This window comes from Periplaneta americana, chromosome 17 (genome assembly GCF_040183065.1).
Source record: "Periplaneta americana isolate PAMFEO1 chromosome 17, P.americana_PAMFEO1_priV1, whole genome shotgun sequence".
Lineage (NCBI taxonomy): Eukaryota > Metazoa > Arthropoda > Insecta > Blattodea > Blattidae > Periplaneta > Periplaneta americana.
The window spans coordinates 10,006,915-10,019,539 of record NC_091133.1 but is presented as its reverse complement, the minus strand read 5'-3'; the positions used below and the strand labels follow the sequence as shown (position 1 = coordinate 10,019,539).

General features: G+C 40.4%; 1 protein-coding gene across 3 annotated transcripts in view; it reads left to right on the top strand.

The window, feature by feature from the left end:
- LOC138693309 (zinc finger protein OZF-like) overlaps nucleotides 1–10,836 on the top strand; it is a 91,759-nt gene extending 80,923 nt beyond the window's left edge. Inside the window, exons 8-9 of one of the 3 annotated variants that reach the window (XM_069817188.1) lie at nucleotides 6,369–6,496; nucleotides 10,216–10,836. In XM_069817188.1, coding sequence (XP_069673289.1) covers nucleotides 6,369–6,496; nucleotides 10,216–10,268 — 181 coding nt within the window. In that variant the 3' untranslated portion in view covers nucleotides 10,269–10,836. Of the gene's footprint in view, nucleotides 1–6,368; nucleotides 7,434–10,215 lie in introns of those variants that run through there. The other 2 variants (XM_069817186.1, XM_069817185.1) reach the window with 2 other exon arrangements.
- The last annotated feature ends 1,789 nt before the right edge of the window (nucleotides 10,837–12,625 follow it).

Genomic DNA, 12,625 nt, shown 5'->3' with positions numbered 1-12,625 from the left:
GCGGATATATCGCTCTGACGTGTTACTGCTGACTTATGGGTGTCGCAGTGTAATCAATCACAAGTCCCCTGAAGCTGCGTGCGGTCTCGGATTGCTCCGCCTTTGGTGGGTTGGTCGGAGCTAGCCGAGTAGTCCGGCGGTTGTGTAGTGTAGAGTGGGGAGCCACAGGCGGTTATTCCAATGGTAGGGGCATAAAACTGCGAAACGCCTCTGGTGTAAGACTTGCCATTAGGTATGCAATGTCCAGTTTGAAGGGTTATCTTGCGTGAGATTGGTTGCTTGGGGTCAGACTCTCGGGGGTCCTCATAGCTGGCACAGATAGCGAAGAATTTTCAGCTGTCTTTTTATTTTGCCGGCCCCCCTCCCCCCGGTGGCAGGCTGATGCCGACAGTTCTGTTGGGAGGACCAGTTAAAATGTCCCTGCCCTCCTCTTCCCCTCCATTAGAGAAACAACATAAGAAACAAAAGTTAGGAAAAGACAATGCGATTGGTGGTCATATGACGAACACTGCAATGGACCTGGACTCTGAGAAAGTAAGAATTAAAGTGACTCCTCCAACGTATATTAGTATCACCTTGGATGAGACCGAAAAAACTATGAAAGCATTAGTCTATTTTACGTGAGACGCGCGCTCGATGGAGTCGTTGGCAAGGTCAGCAATGCAACTTGACTCCGCAACGGCAGTCTCCTTGTTGAGACTGTATCTGCAAAACAGAGTGAGACGCTGTTGAGAGTTGAGCGACACTCCTCGCTGAACACCATGCGAGGAGTTGTGCATACGGATTCTCTAGATGGTATGTCCAGTGAAGAGATCCAATTAGGGCTGGCGGAACAGTCTGTATCCAAAGCGTACCATTTACTGCGTGAGCGGGACGAACGGACTGAATCCCTGAGCACAGTCTTTCTGAACTTTGAAGCATCTCTCTTGCCAGAATACATCTTTGTCGGGTACGAGCGTGTCCTATGCGTGCGTATGTGCCAACGGTTCGGACATACGAAAAAACGTTGCACAAACATCATATGTGCAAAGTGCGGCGGTGATGACCGTGGGGATTCCCCATGTGGTGGCGCCGAGCACTGTGTGAATTGTTCTGGGGACCACACTTCTAATTCGAAAAACTGCCCAAAGTGTATGCTAGAGAAGACGATTCAAGAGCTTCGAGTCAGGGAAAATATCAGCTTCTTCGACGCGCGTAAGCATATTTTAGGTAAAGAAAAGAAGGCAATGGAAAAGTCCTATGCGCCTGGACAGCAAGAAGCAGCAGAGGGAATTGATGTCACCACACAAACGCCACCTCTTACAACTATATCTGGGAAGTGAATTGAAATCGCAACCCAGACATAAGTAGACGCTGCCACTCAGACTGCTGAGTCAGACGACACGTGTGGGCTTGACATCAGGCCTTACGTCCCTAAGAAGATCACTGGAGAAGGATTGTAGGCCTAGTAGAACACCGGAACGTCGCACTCCTAGTTCGGGTGGCAGGTCGAGATCGCGCTCTTGATTACGTCCTCGATCAAGTTCACGATCAGGAGTGCGACGAGCTGGAAGTGAGTCTGTTTATGGGTTTATTTTACGACGCTATATCAACATCTAGGTTATTTAGCGTCTGAATGAAATGAAGGTGATAATACCGGTGAAATGAGTCCGGGGTCCAGCACCGAAAATTACCCAGCATTTGCTCGTGTTGGGTTGAGGGAAAACCCTGGAAAAAAACCACAACCAGGTAACTTGCCCCGACCGTGATTCGAACACGGGCCACCTGGTTTCGCGGCCAGACGCGCTGACCGTTACTCCACAGGTGTGGACGGAAGTGAGTCGCCACAGTCGAAGACTAAGCAGTCCCAGACAAGGACAGCAAGTCATAGAAAAGATAAAAAAAGAAGATCCCCTGTCAAGCCACCATCATGATTTAGCTCCTCGCGATGACTGATATTGGACAGTGGAATGTGACTGGTGCACACAGCAGATATACAGAACTACAATTGATCTATCATGACAACCCTGCTATTTTGTCTTCAGGAGACACACCTCCGACTTGAACATTTCCTGAATATATCAGGATAGTGTTCTCTGATATGATCATCTTGCCCCTAGAAACTCCTTTCACAGTGAATGAAATTGAACATATCTGCTCTATATCTGTAAGTGGGGGATTTTAATGCATACCACTGCTCTTGGGGCTCAAATTCCGATGTTGACAGAGGAAATAAAATAGCAGAGGTACGTACACGTCAATATCTAATTACCCTGAATTGAGAGGAACCAACACAACTATCCTTTGCTTACGGTACATACTCCATGATAGATATCTCCATTTGCAGCCCAGTTTTGTTCACGCATTTCGAATGGGCTGTGATTCACGACCTACATGGTAGTGACCACTACCCCATCGGAATGCACATGTCCGCTGTATGTCCTGCGGAATCTCACCCTCCAAACTGGGTTATTAAAAAGGCGGATTGAGTCCGATTTACAGAGTCCATATCATTCGATGATAACGGACATGAAAGTGCAGACTCTGTAGTAGAGCACTTTTCAAATGTGGTTATTAAGCCTGCAGAATTATCTATCCCCCAGTCGTCCTGCAGGCCAAAACGCTTCTCTGTCCCATGGTGGACGGATGCCTGCAGAGATGTAATCTGAGACCGCAAATTTGAGTGCCATCCGACCCAAGAAAATTTTGTCCAGTCTTTGAGGCAAAGCTCGTCGCACTGTGTGCGAAACTAAGAAGACGTCCTGGACAAACTACGTCAATTCATTGAAAAAGAACGTCCCAGCTAACATCGTATGGGCCAAAGTCCGTCGAATAATAGGGAAACGTAGTTCTATAATTCTGGGCCTTCTGAACAATGGCGTAACTACCACCAGTCACATAGAAATTGCAGAAATATTTGCTAGCTTATTTGCACAGATAAGCAGCTCAAATAATTACGACCCGGAATTTCTAAAAATCAAGGATACTGCGGAAAACCGGACTCTGAGCTTTATATCTGATAACACTGAAAACTACAATGCACCGTTCTCATCCAAGGAGCTGGAGGTGCCACTAGACACATCCCCTGACACCTTCCCTGGCCCTGAAACATCCATAACCGCATGCTTCGCCAACTTCCGCCTGCTGGAAAATCCTTTCTTCAGTCAATATACAACAAAATCTGGGCTGAGGGTGTATTTCCATCTTCTTGGCGTTCCGCCATTGTAATCCCAGTCGAGACACCGGGAAAGGATCAATCTTTACGTGGAAGCTATAGGCCAATTTGTCTCACCAGCTGTGTAAGGTTATGGAAAAAATTATAAGTAAACGCCTGATGTGGGTACTCGAATCGAAAAACCGATTATCTAATATCCAATGTGGTTTTCGTAACCACAGATCTAGCGCAGACCATCTTGTTTGGCTTGAGACTGTCATTAGAAATGTTTTCCTCAAGAAGGAGCATCTTGTGGCGGTTTTGTTTGATCTAGAAAAGGCTTACGACACCACCATGGCAGTATGGCATTCAGCAAACTCTACATGATTGGGGACTTCGTGGCAGTCTACCAACATTTATTGCGAAGTTCATTGCAGAGTGGTATTTCCGAGTTCGAGTAGGCACCACAGTTTCTAACGAACATCTCCAAGAAAACTGCGTTCCGCAGGGGTCTGTATTAAGCGTCCTTCTATTCTGCATTGCGATCAATGGAATTACCCACTGTGTGGGTGATCGAGTATCTATCTTCTCTTTTATACGTTGTTGACTTCAGTTTAAATTACAACTTCCTATATCTTCCATCCATCTGTCGACAGTTACAACTGGTGATCAACGTGCTATCAGAATGCGCTGTTCGCAATGGCTTTAAATTCTCCACTGTAAAAAACGCAGTGTGTCCACTTTTATAACCATCGTGGACTCCATCCACATCCCGCACTGCGCCTTAATGGAGTGGAGTTGCATTATACAGACACTGCGAGACTTTTGGGTCTTACCTTTGATTATAAATTAACGTGGGAGGCGCATATACGTCATTTGAGAAGGCGTTGCGAAAAATCGTTAAATATTTTACGCGTTTTGTCATGGGTTGCCTGGGGTGCAGACCGCATAGCTTTTTTACGTCTTTATCGTGCTCTTATCCTGTCAAAGCTGGATTATGGCTATTTTATTTATGGGTCAGCAAATAAATCAAAGTTACGTCTCTTAGGCAATATCCATCATCATGGGAAAGGACTCGCTACAGGGGCCTTCCGAACGAGTCGGATAGAGAGCCTGTATTGCGAAGCGGGAGATCCATGACAGAATCGGCAACATAATGTCTTGTTGTCCTCGTATGCTGTTAAGTTCCGCTCACAGCCCAAGCATAATTCTTACGACTCCTTTTACCATTTGTCTGTTTACGGCCGATACAGTGAAAATCCCCGGAGACTTCGTCTAGCAGGTGTGCGATTTCGTGAACTGCTCTCTGAGCTCGACATCCGCCTGCCAACAGTTGGCACACTGGAATATACGACCACTGCACCGTGGATTATGCGACGTCCCATGTTTGATGTAAGTCTAAGCCGAACTTTTAAGAATTTTACACCAGATTTTATTTGTAGACTTCGTTTAATGAACTTTAATCACAGTTTCCAAATTATTAATTAGTTTTTACTGATGGATCCCGAGTAAATGATTGTGTTGGTTGTTGCTTTGTTACAAAGGGAGAGAAATTTAATTAAAAATTGAGCCAGTACACCAGTGTTTTTACCGCAGAACCAGATGCGTTTTATAGAGCTTCATTGTTTTTAATTAGACAACCCCGGGGCAAATTCCTTATCTGCTCCGACTCTCTAAGCGCCATTGAGTCCCTGCAGCGTCTGAATTCTGATGATTCGCTTGCGTTGAGAACCCAGGAACTTTTCCACACTCTTTTAACCTCTGATTATGAGATTGGAGTAGTGTGGACTCCGGGTCATGTTGGCATTCCGGGTAACGAGGCAGCAAATGCTCTAGCAAGGGACTGTGCTATGAATGAATGGGTCTGAGGTGTATTGGCGTGAGAGGTGGCAGGATATTCAAAATTACTTGAAACATACAATATGGTGACAATGAGAAGGAGAATGGTCTGCACAAGAGGGAAGAATTTATGAAGAATAAATAATACTGTTCGAGTTAGGGATTCGTTCACAAGAGCGTCACGACACGAAGAATTTTTCTCACCTGGTTGAGGATTGGCCACTGTCATCTGATGCATGGCCATCTCCCACATGGCGAACCTCAGCCTCAAAGTGATATATGCCATGTTCCATTTACAGTGGAACATTTTTTATTGCATTGTAGAAAATATGACCGTGTCCGTTGGCAATATGAAATTCAGCCGACTCTACGTGACGCTGTTGGAAATGATTTTAATTGTACAAATGCAGTTCTGAGATTTTTATCGAATACAGGACTTGACAGGGTGATTTAGTTTTTTAATGACCCATCTTACTTATCCTCTGGACCCTTTGTATCCGGAGGTAATTTTTGTTTAGTTTATGTTTTTAACAAACTTGACATTCGGACTTTTTACATCCGAGTATTTTATAAATGCGCCATATAATTTATTTCTGGTGGCATTTGTTTCTTTTTAAATACTAGCTATGGTCTGAGAACTGCTCACTTTTATGTGTTCTATGCATGACCTTGTTGAAACTGCATTTGTGAACCTCGTTTTAACCGTGACTACACTTTTTAGTTGTTTTAAGTATTCTGGTAATTGCATTGTGTTTGTATTTAGTGAAGGATTTTAGGTAAGTGTGCAAATTGCCATAGTAGGTGACGCGTCCTTTTTAAACCCCACTAAGTAACTCCTCATTGATACAGGGCTTTAAGAAAATGCATCATCCTTCCTTTACTAGCTTTAATTTGAGACGAGACTTTTTCTTTTCATTCATTATTTTCGATAATATGGTATATACAGCGTCCTTAGCAGATTGCCTAAAGTAGCCAGAGTACTTAGAGTACCGATGTAGGTTGTTAGTGTTGATTTCTCGAATATCACATATCGATAGGCCAGTTCAATTAGGAAAGAACACAAAATTTAAGGTTTTGAGACAACTGCACTTTAAAGAGTCATGTTTCTGTGAAAAATCCAAAGTTCATTGAAATTATACCAAATTCTGCTAATAGGGCTTATATATACTACAAAATTCACATTATAATATGTTAATTGGATTTTTCACTGCAACATGAAGCTTTAAAATGTAGTGCTCTCAAAACTGTAAATTTTGAGTTGTACACAAAATTGAAATCTTCCATAAACTGTCATGCAACCTGCTTTTAGATTGAGTGTTTAAATGTGATTCCTTTTACGGACCATCTTGTGTTTGATTTCATGTGACTTTCATGCACTAAGAATATTTTATGATAGTTTTGCAGACATCCGTGATAGCACTCTAGCATCGTACTCCAAAGTATCTGCGAAGGAGGAGCATACCACTATTCACAATGCTGCCAAGCATTCTTATTCGTCTGCAAGAATGTTGCGGACTCGTGCAGGTGAGAAGCTATTGAAAAGCGATGTGTGTGGAGATTTTAATGACCTGAAAAGTTACACTTTGACGCAAGGAAGTGAAAAGCCTTTGAAATACAATTACAGTGCAAAGAGTTTCACACGGCAAGGACATGTAAAATGTATTCACGCCAGTGACAAGGCATTCAAGTGCAATGCTTGTGGAAAGTGTTTCGCTGTTAGGAGTGCTTTAAGGCGCCATAATCGCATTCACACTGGTGAGAAACCATTTGAGTGCGATGTATGTGGAAAGTGTTTTTCCAAGACAAGTGATCTAAAATCGCACAAACGCGTGCACACTGGTCAGAAACCATTCAAATGCAATGTTTGTGGAATGAGTTTTTCTCAGTTTGGTTCACTAATATATCATCAACGTCTGCATACTGGCGAGAAACCGTTTAAATGCGATGTCTGTGAAATGAGCTTCTCTCAGTCAGGTTCGCTGATATCGCACCAACGCCAGCATACTGGCGAGAAACCATTCAAATGTGAAATTTGTAGTAAGTGTTACGCCGATCGGAGTACTTTATACAGACATATTCGCATTCATACGGGCGAAAAACCATTCAAATGCGAAGTTTGTGGACATTGTTACTCCCAACTGAGTACCTTAAAGAGACATATTCGCACTCATACTGATGAAAAACCATTTAAATGCAAAGTTTGTGGAAAATTCTTTTCGCAGGCAAGTAGCTTAAAAATTCATGAACGCCAGCATACAGGTGAGAGGCCATTCGAATGTGATGTTTGTGGAAAGTGCTTCTCTCACAGGGCTAGTATAAGAATTCATGTACTGAACCATATTGTCTAGAAACCCAGATGTAATGCTTCTTGCAGTGGAGGGCCTGATAAAGCTATAAACAAGAATCATGTTATTAACACTGTTATTTATTGGATAAGAGTTTTTTTTTTTTTTTTTTTTTTTTTTTTTTTTTGGGAGCTGCAGCAACCTAAAAATCGATCCACGTCATTTTCATGCATGAAGCGAAATGTCATAGCTTTGGACTGTTTCCCCCTCATATTGTGTAACTGAAACGGCTATTATTTCCAGTGTACTTGTGATAAACTATTCCAATTCGGTGTGTGAGAGCGAGCGAGAATGAGATAAAAAAAAGCCTTGGAAGTAAATGTATTTGTGAGAAATCATTTATTTCTCTTCATCGTGTAACCTATGTGTTCTACTGCAGTATACTGGTGTGAAGACATTCCTGTATTCTGTGTATGGAAATTGTTCGAAGCATTCTGTTAACTTTAAAACGGATGTATTTCGCCATTCTCTCTAAGAGAAATATTTCCAGGACATGGACACTTCAGTATGATTAAATGGCAATAAACTCTCTGGAAGATATTTAAATGAAAGTGTTCCTAGAAACTGTGTTCCGTCATCCAGGACATTCTAGCTCTTTTTGTATCAATGAAACTACCTGGCTACTTGAAAAAAAAAGCGTTGTAAAATAACCTACTAAAATAAAAACTACCTGGCTACTCTATAATTAATTAATTAATTACAGTGAAATTGAAAAAGATTATAGGAAATTCATAGAATTCCTATTATTTCTCGCACGTTTAAGTGGTATGTGATTGTATGGGTTTGGTGTTTGAAATTTATCGTTTAAGATTAATCGTTAACAGATATAATAGTAAAGAACTTATATAGTTAATTAGTTTCAAGTAATTACCTCGGTATAACGATGAAATAAAGAACTTAATATGTCACTGAATATTGTAAGCAGTACAAAAAAAAAATGTACGGAATTCGCAACTGGAACCTCTAATGATATAATATAATACATTTGGTTCATTCCATGCAGAATTTTAAGAATATGCCAGTGATGTCATGGATTTTTTTGGTCTTTTAATTAATAATGTTATAAAAATTAATTAAACTGACAACTATGACTGCATATCATTAAGATGACTGAAAAATGGGTGACAGTTACATGTTATCCATAATTTAAAATATTCTAGACACTCTATATATGTCATCGAAACTAAAGAGACGCCATTGTAAACCTGATCATTCACTTTTTAACACCTTTAAAGGTTAACGCTCGCTGACACAAACCGACTGGAATGGAAATCTAAAACAGTCCATCTTTCGTGGAAGCTCTGTTGCTCACTGCTCGATATATTCCGATATAGTCGCTAGTCAGTCTGGTTTCAATCATGAAGTGGGATTGTAGTGATAGTAGCAGTTACGAAGATAATTTCATTTTATTGAGTGTTTTAGCTGATGAGGAGTAAAAAAAGAAAATATGGGTTAATAATATTATGCAAAAAAGAAGTGTTTTTTTTTTTGGTGAATTTAACCATCTTTTCCCAGATTTGTGTAAAGAACCAGTGAAGTTTTTTCAGTACTTTCGTATGAGCGAAGAACAATTTTTAGAAGTTCGTCTGTTATTAGCAGCTGAAATAATGAAGGGAAACAGTACATTTCGTAGATGAATCAGCACAGAAGAGTGATTAGCTGTTTGTTTGAGGTAAGTTTAAAACAACATTTTCGATTGTGTAATTATAATTGTTTATTGTTATTATATTTTACATTAAAAATCTTAGATTAAATTTTCAAAGTGTAAGAAATGTACTGAGTGAACAGCCCGGAAACATAGGCACTAAAAGAATGACACCGAGTGTAACTGAATGAATATGAGCTCAGGTTATAGGTCTACCTCATAAGAATATAGTATGTAACAATAGGGAAATGAATCTCAAGGACTGGACAATGGATCTTGTAGACCGCGCGAAAATTTATAAGAAGTAGCAGCTGGAGAATAAAAGAGTGCTGACAGTACCAAAGGAAATTACTGAAATACAAATAATACGAAAAAGATATGTGAATGGAGTTCTGGGATAACTTAAACTATAGCGAGTAACGTTATTAAATTATGTACATTATTAAATTTTAGTGCCTATAAATCCGGACTTGATGATATAGCCAGGGTCAACCATTGCAATTCAGTTAACTGTGAATGGTTCCATGGGCAGTACTCTGAAGCTTGTGGGTAACCAGCGTTATTTTCTGGTGAATGGTTTGCATGCTAGTTTCATAAGATTGAAAACTTGCTTTGAGACGGAGAGCCTATTTCTTTCGACGGGAGTACCTTGCATTTGCTGTGCTTGCAGTGATTTCATTTCTAAATCATAGAGTAAGTCATAAATATTCTTCTTTGCCTCTATTTGTTAGTAGAGGGGGAATGTCCTGATGATTCCTTCGGGAGCTTGAAAATACCTTGTATGGTTATCTACATGGCGTGGTTTATTATTATTATTATTATTATTTTTTGCATTGTATATATTTATGCATAAGCTGAACAGAGCTCTTGCTAGAATCACGGGATCTTTTCTTACCCACACTGCTAGATGATGAGGGTTGAGGCAGAGGCAGAGACAGATGAAGTAGGAGGGCTTTCCAAATCGTCATTGTCTGTAATCTCATTCTCATTGTTGTCCTCTTGTTCCGCAATATTTGGATGTTGCTGTCTGCCCGCCAAGAATGACCTCATGAACTCCATTTGTCGTTCAAGCTTCCAAGGTTTAGATGTAGTCGCTCCCTATCTACTCTTTGTTTTCTTGTTTATTAGTGACTTATGATAACAGTCACGTAGGTTTGCCCACCTTTTGCGGTATTTATTAACTGGAAGTAGGTACAGTTATCTTAATCCTAATTTGTATTAACTAACTGCATATTTTCTGTTTTTTTTAATAGGTTCTTGGCGACTGCGGATACGTTTAGAACTATTGCATTCAGCCTTAGATTAGAAGAGACAACTGTTCGAAACGTGGTGTATGAGATATGCCATGCTATGTGGAAAATATTAGCTCCGAAGGTTATGCCTGTGCCTACAAAGGAGATGTGGAAATTTGTTGAATTCAGTGTGCAATGGAAGTTCCCGAACTGTATAGGTGCATTGGATGGCAAGCATGTTATTTTTGATAAACCAAGAAACAGTAGATTACTCTACTTCAATTACAAGAAAAGCCTAGCGTTATTCTCTTAGGATTTCTTGATGCAGTTATAAATTCATTACAGCGGACGTTGGATCATATGGGCGAAATAGTGACGGAGAAGTATTTTCTAATTCCCAGTTAGGTAGAAAGTTGATAGAAAATGAATTAGATATCCCAGAAGATAACTACTATTGCCACACCACATGTTTTTGTAGGCAATGAAGCTTTTCCACTTCACAAACACCTAATGCGTCCCTATCCACGAACACAAACAACAGGCAATGTAGATAAGAAGGTATAGGCTACAACTACAGACTGAGCAGTCTAGGCGCGTTTCAGAAAACTGTTTCGGTATTATGACTAAAATATTCCCTATCTTCCACCATCACCACCAGAACATATGGACACAGTGGGTTTAGCAAATTGTTCTCTCCATAATTTCTTACGAAATGATTCTAGCGCATTGATCTCATTAGAACCTTGTACTTCAGAAAATTTGGAACTGGAGGTTTTAGAACCACTTGAGAGATGAGGGGTGCCTCTGTCTCAACTGCAAACCAAATTAGAAACACCTTTAGGAATTATTTCATGTCCCCCACATGTTCAACGGAATGGCAAAATGGCATTGTTAACAGTGGTCATTTAAACTGATATGTGATTTATATTGAGAAGAGCTGGTTGCAATAACAGCGTTAATGTAAAAAAATCGCTCTTGAGAAAAATTAAATAGGAATGTCAAAATTGTTAGGGATAAAATTTTTACATTTCGTAACAATCTGTGTTTATGATTTTGTAATATATAATATTTAAGAACAGTTATCTATGCAACAATAACGTTAACAGGCTAACGCTCTCATTGCACACAGCTCCTCAGTTATTATTGTTATTGTCATAGATGGTATCATATGCAGTCATATTATGATACTGTTAATAGTTAAATTGCATTTCATTATTGTTATACTCCTATAAAATCCGTTAGGTAATAAGAAAAATTATTCTTAGTAGTAAGAAAATAAAGCATGACATTGAACATTATAATTATGTAACATACCTGTTTAGGCCATCTTCTTTCCGATTTCCTCCCAAATATTTTCCCACCGCAATTGGTTATGGGTCATTCCATGCAAAAAATATGTTTTTGTACCATGATGTCTCAAAAGTTAAAAATATTGTAGTAGGTTATTTTGTATGATCTAAATATGAATTTCAAGCTTTTATTTCAAACAATTATGTAAATTTATTGTTTCAACAATAATCACCTTCTATAATTTAATTTAAATACTCCCGTCAACAATGGGATTTGCACTCCACACAGCAACACAGTATTCGTTACTGCACTCCACAGACGACAATGGCAATTCACTTGGATTATTGCGAACAACAATGCACTGCTAATCTTAACTAATGTTCACAAAGCACTATTTACAAAACAGAACTGTCAGTGCTCAGTTCACAGTTCGTTTGCCTTGGCTAGTTCTTCTAGTTCAGTCACTCAAGTTCACAGTATCTCGAGCCCAAGACCTTCAGAGACAGTCCACTGAACTTCGAACTCAACTGCGGTCCACTGCACTCGAACTCAAGACTTCGGCGACAGTCCACTGGACGCTCACACAGCTGCGGACACACTCAAGTCGAACTCCGGTCTCGAAGCTGGCTTCACTGCTGACCAAAAACTGAACTGAACTTGCTGTCCAAAACTAGCAACGACTGCTACTTCAACTTGCGTCTCTTATTTATTAGTTAAACCACAGTTTCGAGAAAGTACGATGCTCGAAATTTCTACTTCTACAGACTTCTGTTCTCGCTGCTTCTTCCTGGACGATTCTGTTCGGGAGGTTTCGTCTCCCCCTTCACCTCGCACAGCGAAGCACCACCAGCTTTGCGTCCCCCTTTGCCTCGCGCCACAGTGCACCTGCCCTCGCGCTCTCGGCTTGCAGACGTTCCCCTTACGTCCGCCACACCGCAGCGACCAACGTTTCATCTCCCGCGCGCCCTGTCGGACACGCGTTCGAATCCCGACGCAGCTGTCACAATATTTATATCTCTCATAGTTTGGCAGCAATCAGAATTTAAAATAATGATTTAACAAAGAACACGGTTTCATTCATTTAAGTTTTCTTACTATGTAAAGGAAGATGGAAAAGTGATTTTAATGCAATTCGAAAAAG